General features: G+C 55.2%; 1 protein-coding gene across 8 annotated transcripts in view; it reads left to right on the forward strand.

Annotated features, from left to right (window-relative positions):
- Positions 1-14,600, forward strand: part of SH2D3C (SH2 domain containing 3C) — a 41,929-nt gene that overhangs the window by 22,266 nt on the left and 5,063 nt on the right. For 5 of the 8 annotated variants that reach the window (XM_063635794.1, XM_055270980.2, XM_063635792.1 and 2 more), the window contains 4 exons: positions 6,394-6,522; positions 8,035-8,489; positions 10,421-10,545; positions 12,599-13,134. In XM_063635794.1, the coding sequence (XP_063491864.1) occupies positions 6,394-6,522; positions 8,035-8,489; positions 10,421-10,545; positions 12,599-13,134 (1,245 nt within the window). Of the gene's footprint in view, positions 1-1,579; positions 2,622-3,599; positions 3,615-6,393; positions 6,523-8,034; positions 8,490-10,420; positions 10,546-12,598; positions 13,135-14,600 lie in introns of those variants that run through there. The other 3 variants (XM_055270982.2, XM_055270983.2, XM_063635795.1) reach the window with 3 other exon arrangements.

Consider the following 14,600-nt stretch of genomic DNA (forward strand, 5'->3'; position numbering starts at 1 on the left):
GCAGTGAGCTGAGATCTTGCCACTGCACTCCAGCCTGGGCGATGGAGCGAGACTCCATCTCAAAATAATAATAATAATAATAATAATAATAATAATAATAATAATAAATTGGGTATGGTGGTGCACGCCTGTAATCCCAGCTACTCGGAGCTACTCAGGTGGCTGAGGCATGAGAATCACTTGAACCCAGGAGGCAGAGGCTGCAGTGAGCCGATATTGAGCCACTGCACTCCAACCTGGGTGACAGAGTGAGACTGTCTTGAAAAAAAAAAAAAAAAAAGCTGAGCATGGTGGTGCACAGCTGTAATCCCAGCTACTCGGGAGGCTGAGGCAAGAGAATTGCTTGAGCCCAGGAGGTCAGTGCTGCAGTGAGCTGTGATTATGCCACTGCGCTCCAGCCTGGGTGACAGAGGGATACCCTGCCTCTTTAAAAAAAAAAAAAAAAAAAAATTCAAATGAGGGTTAAAAGGAATCAATAGTTGGGTTCCAAAAGCCCCCTCCTAGGCTGGGTGCGGTGGCTCATGAGTGTAATACCAGCACTTTGGGAGGCCGAGGTGGGCAGATCACTTGAGGTCAAGAGTTCAAGACCAGCCTGGCCAACATGGTGAAACCCCATCTCTATGAAAAAAATAAAAATTAGCCAAGCATGGTGGCATGCACTTGTCACTTGTAATTCCAGCTACTCGGGAAGCTGAGGCAGGAGAATTGCTTGAGCCCGGGTGGCCCACTCCAGCCTGGGCAACAAGAACAAAACTCTGTCGCAAAAAAACAAAAACAGGCCAGGCGTGGTGGCTCACGCTTGTAATGCCAGCACTTTGGGAGGCTGAGGCGGGCGGATCACGAGGTCAGAAGATCGAGACCACGGTGAAACCCTGTCTCTACTAAAAATACAAAAAATTAGGGGGCATGGTGGCGGGCGCCTGTAGTCCCAACTACTTGGAGAGGCTGAGGCAGGAGAATGGCGTGAACCCGGGAGGCGGAGCTTGCAGTGAGCCGAGATATTGCCACTGCACTCCAGCCTGGGCGACAGAGCGAGACTCCATCTCAAAAAAATAAATAAATAAATAAATAAGCCCCTTCCTACCTTGAGATACTCATCTTTGAGGAGTCAGCTTCCAGAACTTCAGAGTTCTCAAACTATTTTGTGCATCCTTTGATTCTAAGGCAAGGATTCTTAAATTCCAAGACCATAAAATTCCAGGCTGCATGCCCAGAGCTTCAGATGTGCTTACAGAAAACAAACAAACAACTGAGGCCCAGAGAGGTGGACTTACCCACCTGCGGTCACACAGCCTGTCAGAAGGATTTGGACCTGAGGCCTGACTGATGGGGAATCAGCAATGGCTCCCTTTGCATTGAAGAGCCTATGGTTCTGGGACAAAAAGTCCAGTTTCTTTTTCTTTTTGAGACAGAGTCTTGCTCCATCACCCGGGCTGGAGTGCAGTGGTACAATCTTGGCTCACTGCAACCTCCTCCTCCTGGGTTCAAGCGATTCTTGTGCCTCAGCCTCCTGAGTAGCTGGGATTACAGGCATGCGCCACCACACCCGGCTAAATTTTGTGTTTTTAGTAGAGACAGCGTTTTACCATGTTGGCCAGACTGGTCTCGAACTCCTGGCCTCAAGTGATCCACTTGCCCCGGCCTCCCAGGGTGTGGGATTACAGGCGTGAGCCACCATGCCAGGCCAAAAAGTCCAGTTTCTAAGACAGGAAGCTTGAAAATAATAGCGTGCACTTATTGAGCGCTTACTTCATGCCTGGCAACTTACATGCACCAGCTCAGCGAAAGCTCACAAGAGTTCTGTGAGGTCGGCGCAGGCTTTAGCTGCGTTTGACAGGTGCATTTTCCACAAGTAAGTCGTAGATCCCAGAGAAAGGGCTGGTGGGAGTGGGCGCACCAGTAGTTAGGGGACAGTTGAACCCAGGCTGCCCCTCTAACCACTGGGCTTTATTGGCTCTCTGCACCCCCAGAGTCTTGTCAGTGAACATCCGCGATTCCCAGCAGAGTCTGATTCCAAACCAGGGGTGAGAAATCCTGGGCTCTGGGAGATTTCCTAAGGCCACAAAGAATTTGGTCGAGCACATATAGGGATTTTTCCAGTTTTAGGTATGATTTAATTCAAAGTCTGCCCGCTCCGGGTCGGTTAGAGGTGCGGCGAGTGGGGGAGGCAGGAACCTCCCTCGCTGGTCCATGGGTCCCCACCCGATCCCGCTGCACCCGGTAATACCCTCCTTGGCAGGTCCTCCGCTCCGCGCCCGCAGCTCCAGGCAGCCCGAGCGCGCGGAACTGGAGGGCGGGGGGCGAGGGGCTGGGAGCGGGGGGCGGGCGGAGGGAGGAACAATGGCCCCCTCCCCTCCCCGGCCGGCTGGAGGGTGGGGTCTCCCCGCCCCGCCTCCCCGCTCCTCCCCCGACAAGGCGATGAGGTAATCGCGCCGCTGAGAGGCACGCGCAGCCGGTGCCCAGCCGGTTGGTCCCTGCGCCCCTGCCCCGCCGGCCACCGCCCCCCCACACCGTCCCGGCCCCGGCAGCCTGGCCCCACCATGACCGAGCGGTGCAGCCTGTGGAGCGCCCTGTCGGCCGCCGCCTGCTGCTTCTACCGCGGCTCCTTCGTGCAGGTGCAGGTGAGGGGGCGGCTCGGCCCCCGCCACGCGCGCCGGGCTGGGACCCCCGGCCGCTCAGCCCGGGGCCCTAGAGCCAGCCGGGGAGCTGCAGCTCCTCGGCGCCCGGCAGGGTCCGGCCGGGCCGGCCAGGGGAGGGGGCGGGGTCGCCCCAGCCTCACCTCTGGGCGCCCAGGCGCTCCGCGGGGTGAGGGTTCGGCGGCCACTCCTGGGACTCCGGGCTGCGGTGGATGCCGGTCCGTTTCTGTCTCCTCCGCAGGAGCGAGAGAGCTGGGGCAGGGGGGACCGGGAGATGGGGTCTCCGGTGTCCTGCCGGTCGTCCGCCTGGCACGCTGGCCCTTGCGGCTGACCTGGGCACACTGGCTCCCCATTGTACCGGGGGCACTAGGCTGGGGTCTGAAGACTGAGTGAGGAGCAGGAAACGCGGGGGATGCTTCGGGTGCCAGGGTTGGGGCCAGGACGCCCGCCACCCTCCCGCCCTCTAGGTGGGCTTGGACATGCCTGGGGCGCGGGTTTCTCCCAGCCCAGCTGCCCGGGCAGTGCAGGACGGCGCCGCGGCGGTGAGAGGGTTAAACGGAAGGGGGTGGAGGGGAGGACCCGGACCCGGACCCCGCCTCTCTGCGGAGCATCCTTTGGGGATGGCTTTGCTTGGGGTTGGGAAGCCGAGGGGAGCTGGAGGGGATGCTGGGCTCGGGCTGGCGGGAAGGGGTTAAGACCCTGTCCGGGGGTCTCCGCGCTCCTGCCCCCTGAGCCCCCTGGGAGATGCCAGGCGCGTCGGCTCTTCGCTCCCCCAGGCTCACACACGCTCGCGGAGCCCGCCTGAAGGACGGCCCCGCCGGCGGCGGAGCGCAGCATCCCCGCACTGGCCAATCAAGCGCGCGCAGGCCGGGAGGCGGTGAGATCATCTCTGGCCAATAGCAGGGCGCCGAGCGCAGGGATGCTGCATTCGCACCCCAGCACCCCCAACTCTAGGGAACTGGGGGCTCCCAGGTCGAGGTGAGATCAAGGCACAGGGACCCTAGGATTCCTCACTCTCAGATGTGTGGGAGGACCAAGTTGGTCCCCCCAAACTCTCCATGACCAGTGATTAAGCTGGAAAACGGGAGCCCAGTCTCCCATCCCCTTGAACGGATGAGGCTGCCTAGGCCAAGAGAGGGGAAGTGACTGGCTCAAGGTCACACAGTGGCAGCCTTGGGGCGGTTCTTCAACATCCAGCCTCCTCCCTCCTTTGCCCGCGTCCCTCTAGCTCCAGCTGTGGAACTGGGGGAAGGTCTCAATCGCATGCCCTTTGTCAAGGAGGACGCCAGAAGGCTGAGGTCTTGGTTCCCTTTTTCCCTGTGACGCCCACTCTTCCCTTTCCAGGGTTTGGTGTGATATGAGGAAAGAGGACTAGGCTGGTGTGAGCACCACAGAGTGAGAGGGAGAGAGACCAGGGACCCCCAGAAGTAGGGGACCCCTTGGAGAAGTGTAGGTGTCTGAGAAGGCCCAGATCCTAGCTCAGCCCTGGGCCTCTCTGCCCTTTGGGGGCGTTGGTTTCTTCCACGGCCAGAGGATGTGCAGAATCCCCACCCCCAGACCCTGCCTTTCTCCTGAACACCTGTGCAAACCGCCCACTCCCACCATCTGTCCCCAGAGCCCTGCAGGCTCCTCAAGGTCCAAATTTTCATGGGCCCACCACCAAGCTGCTCCTGCCTCAGCCTTGCCCACTCAGAGCATGTCCCATCATCCTTCTAGGATCTCGGCCGGGAGTCCTCTCTGACCCCTCCGCCCTGCTCCCCCACATGAATCAATGGCCATCTAAACTCCCCTTCCCCCACTCCTTCTCCCCACGCCTTATCTGCCCTGCCACTGCCTGGAAAACCCTAGGCTGCTCTCCACAAGTGGACTAAACCTGCCCCAACACTTCCAAACCCCTCCGTGGCTCTGCTGTGGCCTCCGGATAAACCCCAGCTCCCTGAGGCAGCCCTGCCACACCTGCCCCAGCCCCCACAGCCCCTTGGAAGTTCTCATTCATCTCCCCTCCCTCCCCTTGGCTCTGCCGTAGGGCCCTGACTTTACCGCTCTCTCCCCAGAAGCTCTTCCCTGTCCACCTGTCCATCAGCCCTCTCCACCCTGGTGCTTTTGCTTGGCTCACCCAGTCCTTCTTCAGACCTCAGCAGAAACGTCACCTTTTCAGGGAAGTGATCCCTGACTCTGCCCCCTGACTAGTTTGGTGGTGCACCATCTCTGTCTGTGCATCTCGGGACATTCAGGAAACCTGGAATTGATTGTCAGTGTCTGCAAGGCCTCGCCCAGGGCCACCTTGGGTCCTCAGCCCTGGCACAGGACCAGGATAGAGACCTAGTCAATGTTGAATGGAGTCAGAGATTCTAGATATCTCTGACACTGGGAATCATGGTGTCTTGGGAGCAATGCAGACTAGGGTAAACCCAGGCAGTGTGGGAGCAGAGGGGTGAGGGATGTAGCCACAGAATTAGGAGGCGAGATCTGTGGATAGTCTGAGGAGGCAGGGAGTGGACTGGAGGACCCTCGGACTCTCGGGAGCGAGGGGCCCCAGGGAAAGACTCACCTGGGATGAAGGCCCTTTACAGCCTTCCGTCATCTATCCTGCCTTCTGGCCAGCGCTGGGGTCTATCTGTCTTGGAGTAGCCATCTTTGGGGCCCGGAGGTGGGGGAAGGAGAGGAAGAACCATCCCATGTCCTCGCAGTGATGAGGATGTCCATGTGCTAGTAGTACTCTGGAGTGCTGTCCCTTTTCATCTTTGCAGTGAGTTGAGGCAGGTTCTGTCACGGTACCTATTTTAATGAGGAAGAAATTGAGGCCCAGAGAGCTCACATGGCACAGCCAGGATTGGGCTGGGCTCTGGTGGACGTACACCTGGCATTAGGGGGCTTTCCTTCCTCTTCCCTTAAGGCCCCTGGAATCCATCAGCCTCCAACTTCAGGCCACAGTAATCAAGAAACCAGGAGTTTCTGGGCCAGGTGGGAGGGTGGAGTACTGGGCATTATCTCTCTTGGTGGCCTTGGGCTTCCCTGCTGGGCCATGGTCTCCCCATCTGGGTGAGGATTGCTGAGGATTTCAAGGGAGAAATGGCCTTGGAAATTGTAAGGGGTAATGCAGATGTCTGTGTGGGGTCCCCGTGTCCCTGTTTATAGTCCCTTCCCCACCCTTGCATTGTAGAATTCACCATCCCAGAACGTATCCTTGTCCAACCAGCTCTGTGGTTTTGTTCATAACTTTTCCTGCAGTTACCTGCTGCCTCACCTCCAAGATTCACCTGTAGAAATCCCCCTCCAACACTTCAAGAACAGTTTGGTGCCCTTGGTGCATAATGAGTGTTTTCTTACTGCCATCTCCTCCAGGAAGGCTTCCCAGACCCCCTGTCTAGCTCAGGCTTAATCCCGCTTGTAAAAGCCACCCGGCTCTTTGCCGCTGTCCAGCGCTGTGGTGCTGACCGCACTCAACTCAGAGGCTCCCATTGCTTTTGCCTCTCCTCAGCCTAGGCACTGCTTTGAGGGCCGGACTTGGTTTATGTATCACTGCATCCACCCCTGGCATATAGCACAGGGCCTGGAATGCAGCTGGCATTGTTTTGTGGAAGGAATTGAGATTTCTTTACTCTTTCTGGGACCCATGGGAAAGGGTCTGGCACCTGTACCTTAGTGTTCCCAGAGTCCCAGGATAGGAGGAGTTCATCCATGATAGAATGAAGTTGGGAGGGAAAGAAGAAGGAGGCTTTAAGTTGGATGCCAACTCTTGCTGTTTTCTACCCAGTTCTCCAAGGAGAAGTACATCCTGGACTCATCGCCAGAGAAACTCCACAAGGAATTGGAGGAGGAGCTCAAACTCAGCAGCACGGATCTCCGCAGCCACGCCTGGTACCACGGCCGCATCCCCCGAGAGGTGAGTAGGCCCCGAGCTGGACTTCAACCCTGGACCCTCCCACCCACTGCCTTGGCCAGCCCCAGCCCTGGCTGCAGCCACCTGGGAGGCTCTGACCTATTGCTTGGTGGGTTCAATCAGAATGGACTGGGATGGGGTCTAGCTCTGCCCTTTACGGACTGTGTGACCTTGAACAAGTTGCTTCACCTCTCTGAGCCTCAGTATCTACTGCAAAGGGTTGTTGTGAAAATTAAACGAAATAATGCAGGTAAAATGTTTAACATGATGCTTGACACCATGAATGTTGGCCTTTGTTCTTATTATTATTACTGTTATTGTTACTGGTCTACATATCTGCCTTTTGTATGTTTGCTTAGTGAGTACCAATCTTTGGGCTACTTAGTTTTGGCAAAGTTGAGTTTCTTGGCTGAGGTGACTTTATAAGCCACAGATTTAAGTTGATAGATCACTTGTTCCTTCTTTCATTCATGCTATGATCTTTGCCAAACACTAACTCTGCCAGGACCTGTGCTGAGCACCAAGGGTGCAGAGGTAGAAGAGGTGGTGGCTTCTCTTGATGGCTAATGGCCCAGGGTGGGGGGCTGACAGGCAGGATGACAGTCAGAGCCTAGTGGAAGAAGTACAAGAATAGAGTGCCTGGTAAGAATATGTACGGGCAAGTCCCGAGGAGGGGACACTGAGGATGGAGGCCTTCGTGAGATGGATAGGAGTTCACCAGGTGGGGCCAGGTGCGACGGCTCACGCCTGTAATCTCACCACTTTGGGAGGCTGAGGCGGGCAGATCACCTGAGGTCAGGAGTTTCAGACCAGCCTGGCCCACATGATGAAACCTCATCTCTACTAAAAATATGAAAATTAGCCAGGCATGGTGGCATGCACCTGTAATGCCAGCTACTCAGGAGGCTGAGGCAGGAGAATCACTTGAACCCAGGAGGCAGAGGTTGCAGTGAGTGTGCCACCTCACTCCAGCCTGGGTGACAGAGTGAGACTCCATCTTAATAATAATAATAACAATAATAATAATAATAAAAAAATAAAGAAATTCATCAGATGGACAAGGCAGGAAGGGTGTTCCAGGACAAAAAAGCAGCTTGAGGGTGCAAGGGCCAGAGGCATGCCAGAGCACTGGGTAGTTGGAAGAATGAGGATTAGAAATTCACTCTGCCCAACCGGAACCCTGAGAAGGGATGGGTCTGAGACTTGGGTCTCAGATCACAGCCATTCTCGCTCCTCCAGACCCTGGGCCTCTGTGCCTTCCATTCCAAGGTGTTAGGTCCTCCCATTCCTGAGCCTCTGTGCTGTAGACTCAGGGCCTCTGGCTGAGGTGCCCCCTGTGAACCTGGGTCATTGCATCCCCACTCTCAGATGTCAGATGTCTCTGTTCACTGGGTCCTCTGTACCCTGGGTCTGGTCTTGCTGCGCCCCCTAATCCTGGGTTGCTCTGTCCCCCAGATCCTGGGTCTGACCCTCTCCTGGCCCCACCCTACTCCAGCCTAACCATGCCTTCTGCAGGTCTCGGAGACCTTGGTACAACGCAATGGCGACTTCCTCATCCGGGACTCACTCACCAGCCTGGGCGACTATGTGCTCACGTGCCGCTGGCGCAACCAGGCCTTGCACTTCAAGATCAACAAGGTGGTGGTGAAGGCAGGCGAGAGCTACACACACATCCAGTACCTGTTTGAGCAGGAAAGCTTCGACCACGTGCCCGCCCTCGTGCGCTATCATGTGGGCAGCCGCAAGGCTGTGTCAGAGCAGAGTGGTGCCATCATCTACTGCCCGGTGAACCGCACCTTCCCACTGCGCTACCTCGAGGCCAGCTATGGCCTGGGACAGGGGAGTAGCAAGCCCGCCAGCCCCGTCAGCCCCTCAGGCCCCAAGGGCAGCCACATGAAGCGGCGCAGCGTCACCATGACCGACGGGCTCACTGCCGACAAGGTCACCCGCAGCGATGGCTGCCCCACCAGGTCAGCCAGGGCCCCATTTGTCAAATGGGGGTGTGGGTAATGAGAGGGCTAGTGAGAAAGAGAAGGCCCAGGCACACTGAAATGGGATGAACTTACTCTCCTGGAGCCTCTGTGTGCAGGGAGGAATGGGAGGAAGTTTGGGCCATACTCTGTGGATGTACGGAACACAGGGCTTGCAGGGAGTCAGACCCAAGTTGCAGTCCCAGCTCTGCCACTTGCTGGCCATGTGCCCTTGACCCTGTCACCTCTCTTCTATCATCCCCATGTTCCTACCTATAAAGGCTTTCATTCAAGCAGCCCTCCCTACCCCAGGGGAGCCCTGAGTCCTGAACTGGAGGAGGGCCTTGTCCCCGCCACCTGATGCCACCCCTCCTCATCCTACCCTGCTAGGCCAAGGTGGGCATCCGAGCAGAGGGCTTTACAGCATGCAAATCAGTGCACAGGGAATGGGATGTTCTCAACAAATTTTAATCACACCTGGTTGTCTCTGGGGCTAAAACCAGGCCCCAGATGCCGGGAAAAGCCACAGCAGCTGACGGTTCCTGAGCTCCTACTAAGTGTTAAGGGCTGTATATGCCCAATCTCATCAACGCCCACTTCCTCCTGGGAGGTGGGTCCTGCCCATACACCCAATTTGTAGATGAGGACATAGGCTTAGAGTGGGGAAGCTGCTTGCTAGAGAGTGGTAGGATCAAGATTCGAACCCAGGTCTGTCGACTCTGAAGTCTGTGCCCCAAGTTTCTGTGGTTTTCTTGGCTGTTTGCAAAGAGATCTGCTGTCCTGTGCCACCTGTACTTGGATAGGATCTTGAGGCTCCATCTCCCTGGGGCTGGGTTGGGTGCTCCCAGTCAAGGAATTGATGAATGGATACCCTGTGGGCAGCAGCCGCTTGGCCTGTGGTTTGGAACCAGTAAACATAATGGTGCCAGGATCCACGGACCATGTGTGCCTGAGGCATCCTGAGCATAGTTGGGAGCAGTGAGGAGAGGTCGGGATGGTGGGCCCACTCCCTAAGGCTCCTTACTCTTCCCGATAGCCCCTCTCCCCAGACCATTCTCCAGGTTGGAGGAAAGATTCTGCTTATCAAGCTGAGGGCACTAGTGAGGAGCCGTGTCTGCCCAGAGAATGGCTGTAGTTGACTAATTTGCACAAAGGCACCTCATGGGGTAGTTGAATTCTGGCCTATACCCCTTTCCCATCCTCTCCTCCTGGGGAAAGGAGAGGGACAGGGGAGCGTGAGAAGTGTTGGCTCAGCTGGGTGCCCCCAAGCCTCATCCTCAGGCTGCTCTAAGCTTTTTGGGAGGGGAAGCTGGGTAGAAAAGGGGGAGAGCAGGGTCATGTGGAGGATACCGACTAGGAACGGGGCTAATGGCCAAGCGCGGTGGCTCATGCCTGTAATCCCAGCATTTTGGGAGGATGAGGTGGGCGGGTCATCTGAGGTAAGAAGTTTGAGACAAGCCTGGCCAACATGGTGAAACACCATCTCTACTAAAAATACAAAAAATTAGCCAGGCTTGGTGGCGGGCACCTGTCATCCCAGGTACTCGGAGGCTGAAGCAGGAGAATGTCTTGAACTCGGGAGGCAGGTTCAGCAGTTGCAGTGAGCTGAAATCACGCCACTGCACTCCAGCCTGGGCGACAGAGTGAGACTCCATCTCAAAAAAAAAAAAAAAAGAAAAAAGAAAAAAGAAAAAAAAATGAAACGAGGCGTTTTAGCCACCAGGGTTCCTAGCTCTGCTCCTGACTCGCTGTGCCCCCTCCCTCCTCTGGGCTTCAGTTTTTTTTGTACCTGTCAGTCGAGAGGTTGGATTTGATAATCTCCAAGCCTTCTCTGCCTCTGAAGTTCAAGGTGCAGAGGTGGGGGGTCCCAGAGGCAGGCTGAGGCCCCTGACCTCCGGGGCTCCCTGCCCATGATGGTGTCTGCTCCACAGTACATCGCTGCCCCGTCCTCGGGACTCCATCCGCAGCTGTGCCCTCAGCATGGACCAGATCCCAGACCTGCACTCGCCCATGTCGCCCATCTCCGAGAGCCCTAGCTCTCCTGCCTACAGCACTGGTATGGCCAGCAGAGGGGGTGGAGCAGGTGGAGGGAATCTGTCATTGAAGACATCTGTCACCTATGTGTGGTTATGTGTGTTTCTGCCTCTTTTCTGAGGCGCGACCTTTACTGAGAGCAAGAACTGACACTGGAAACCTGCTAGCAGAACTGTTGATATCAACATATAAGATGTATCCATGGTTTGTTTATTTAGCAACTATTTATCTATTTATTTATTTTTGAGACAGTTTTGCTCTCGTGGGCTGGAGTGCAGTGGTGGGATCTTGGCTCACTGCAACCTCCGCCTCCTGGGTTCAAGCAATTCTTTTGCCTCAGCCTCCCAAGTAGCTGGGATTACAGACCCCTGCCACTACACCTGGCTAATTTTTGTATTTTTAGTAGAGACAGTGTTTCGTCATGTTGGCCAGAGTGGTCTTGAACTCCTGACCTCAGGTGATCCACCTGCCTTGGCCTCCCGCAGTGCTGGGATTACAGGCGTGTGCCACCATGCCCAGCTAATTTTTGTATTTTTAGTAGAGGCGGGATTTCACCATGTTGGCCAGGCTGGTCTCAAACTCCTGACCTCAGGTGATCTGCCCACCTCGGCCTCCCAACGTGCTGGGATTACAGGCATGAGCCACTGCGCCTGGCCTCTATTTTTCTTAATAGACTTTATTTTTTAGAGCAGTTTTAGGTTCGCAGCCAAATTGAGTGGAAAGTACAGAACACTGTGCTTTCTTGTAAATACGAAGAAATGTTCTATGTTAGAAACATTCCAATACATCATTTCTAGAAAAAAAAAAAAAGAATGTTTTCAACAGGCCGTATTGTCCACGTGGCAGGCCAAGTGTCACGAGAGGGGGCTGTCTCAGGAGGAACTTTTGCCTAGGGTGGCATTCCATTGAAGTGTTGCTGTCTGTATCGGTTGTCACAAATCCTTCCCTAAACAGAGCCACCAACTTTGTCATAACTACAAACTTGATTTCAAAGCAATACCCCTGAGTATAAAACCTAAAATTCCTTGCCAGAATGACTTATTGGACAATTTCTAAGCAATCTGGTATAGTAAAGCAGCCCAGATGTCAAGACTTAAATCTCAGCTGTGCCATTTGCTGGCTGGGTGACCTTGCGCAGGTCAGTGCACCTCTCTGAGCTTCACTGTTCTCATCTGTAGCATGAGGATTGTAAAAGTACTTACTTCATAGGACATTGAAAGGATTAAATAGACTGAGGTACAAAGAAGGGTCTTACAGGCACTAAGAGCTTAGTAAATATCGCCTTTGAGGTTTGATGATGGTTTTACTGTCGTTATGTCTCCAGCATGTCGCCGGCTCCTGGCACACAAGGTATAGCAACAAATCATTATTGCTAATTCAGGCCGGGCGCGGTGGCGCACATCTGTAATCCCAGCTACTCAGGAGGCTGAGGCACAAGAATTGCTTGAACCTGGGAGGCGGGGGTTGCAGTGAGCTGAGATCGTGCCATTGCACTCCAGCCTAGGCAACAGAGCAAGACTCTGACTCAAAAAAAAAACAAAAATTAGCCAGGTGTCGTGGCACATGACTATAATCACATCTACTCGGGAGGCTGAGGCTCAAGAATTGAAGAATTGCTTGAACCCAGGAGGTGGAGGTTGCAGTGAGCCTAGATGGCGCCACTGCACTCCAGCCTGGGTGACAGAGCGAGACACTGACTCAAAAAAAAAAGAAAAAAAAGGAAATCATTATTGCTAATTCGTTGAGAAACAATCGCATGTGGCACAAGAAACTCCAGCAGGTACTCAGCTTCCCTGGATCACTGAAGCTCCTCCAAGCAGTGGGTCCCCAAGGCTGCAGCAGCCTCAGGGTGAGGCCATGCAAACTCCTGGGTCCTGGTGATTTCAGAGCATCACCTGGGCTGGTCAGCTTGCCAGAGTCAACCGGCCCTGGTCTCTGGTGATGCAGGGAGGTGGGGACATCACCTCTGTACTCCCTACAAGGAGTGAGGGAGCCTGTTCTTTGGGAAGGGGTGCGGGAATCTCACTTTGGTGGGGAGCTGCTATAACGGGGCCTCTCTCTCTACCTTTCTGCAGTAACCCGCGTCCATGCCGCCCCTGCAGCCCCTTCTGCCACAGCATTGCCTGCCTCCCCTGTCGCCCGCCGTTCCAGTGAGCCCCAGCTGTGTCCCGGAAGTGCCCCAAAGACCCATGGGGAGTCAGACAAGGACCCCCACACCAGCCCCTCCCACACCCTCTGCAAGGCCTCCCCATCACCATCACTCAGCAGCTACAGTGACCCGGACTCTGGCCACTACTGCCAGCTGCAGCCTCCCGTGCGTGGCAGCCGAGAGTGGGCAGCGGCTGAGGCCTCCAGCCGGCAGGCCAGGAGCTATGGGGAGAGGCTAAAGGAACTGTCAGAAAATGAGGCCCCTGAGGGGGACTGGGGCAAGACCTTCACAGTCCCCATCGTAGAAGTCACTTCTTCCTTCAACCCAGCCACCTTCCAGTCACTACTGATCCCCAGGGATAACCGGCCGCTGGAGGTGGGCCTTCTGCGCAAGGTCAAGGAGCTGCTGGCAGAAGTGGATGCCCGGACGCTGGCCCGGCATGTCACCAAGGTGGACTGCCTGGTAGGTGCTGGCTGTGCACTGGGGTGGAGGGAGCGTCTCTGTTCTGTGGGGCAGGGCAGTGAGAAGCTGGCTCCCAGATTCCCCAAGTACAGCAGGTGGGCCTGGATTCTAGCTCCATGGCAATTTTTTGCCTGCTCTGTGACTCTGGGCTGGTCATTTAGCCTCACTGGGCCTCCAGTTTCTCCTTTTAAAAAGCACATAAGGCCGGGGGTGGTTGCTCACGCCTGAATCCCAGCACTTTGGGAAGCCGAGGCGGGCGGATCACCTGAGGTCAGGAGTTCAAGACCAGCCTGGCCAACATGGCGAAACCCCGTCTCTACTAAAAATACAAAAATTAGCTAGGCGTCGTGGTGGGCGCCTGTAATCCCAGCTACTTGGAAGGCTGAGGCAGGAGAATCACTTGAACCTGGGAGATGGAGGTTGCAGTGAGCTGAGGTCACACCACTGCACTCCAGCCTAGGCAACAGAATGACACTATTCAAAAAAAAAAAAAAAAAAAAGCACATAAAATATCCTTGCTTCCTCCAGATGTCAGTTTGGCACTAAAACTGGGCAGCCCTGAAACCCAGTGGTCTCTGGCTCCCTGAGGCAGTTGGGGACACTTCTCTAGTGTGCCATAGGGCCTCTTGAGGGTTAGCCAGCTTGTCCTGGGACTAGAAAAGGCCCGACTCTCTGCCCCCACCACCCCCGCAGTGGACAAATAAGAGAAATCATTACCTCCTCAGCCCATAAATTGTCAATGCCTGGGTCTTAGCTTTGTTGAATCTTTGAACATCTAAAGACCGCAGTTCTCTCTGTGCTTCAGTTTCTCCTTTCACAGTTTGGGAGAAACTGATTATTAGGTTATACTGGTCTCAGCGCGGGAAGCAAGAAAAGAGACAAGGCAGAGATGTCACTCCATGAAGAGTCCAGGGTGGCAGGGAGGACCCAGGTTCTAGGCCCAGTGTGTGACCTTGGGCAAGCCCATTCCCTGCCCGGGCTTCAGGGTTTCCCTCTGCAATGAACAAGTATCCGGCTCTTAACCTAAACTGAATATTTATTTATTTATTTTATTTTTATTTTTTGAGATGGAGTCTCACTCTGTCACCGAGGCTGGAGTGCAGTGGCGTGATCTCGGCTCACTGCAACCTCTGCCTCCTGGGTTCAAGCGATTCTCCTGCCCCAGCCTCCCGAGTAGCTGGGACTACAGGCACGCGCCACTATACCCGGCTAATTTTTGAATTTTTGGTAGAGATGGGGTTTCGCCATGTTTGCCAGGCTGGTCTCGAACTCCTGACCTCAGGCGATCCGCCCACCTCGGCCTCCCAAAGTGCTGGCATTACAGGCGTGAGCCACCCCGCCCGGCCGAACTTAACTGAATATTTAATATGCCAGTCACCTCTGGGCATTTTCCTATTCCTACTTCACAGATGGGGGAACTGAGGCTCGCTGAGAAAGGCAGAGTCACTTGATCCATATCAGAGGGT

The sequence above is a fragment of the Symphalangus syndactylus genome, chromosome 3 (genome assembly GCF_028878055.3).
Source record: "Symphalangus syndactylus isolate Jambi chromosome 3, NHGRI_mSymSyn1-v2.1_pri, whole genome shotgun sequence".
NCBI lineage: Eukaryota > Metazoa > Chordata > Mammalia > Primates > Hylobatidae > Symphalangus > Symphalangus syndactylus.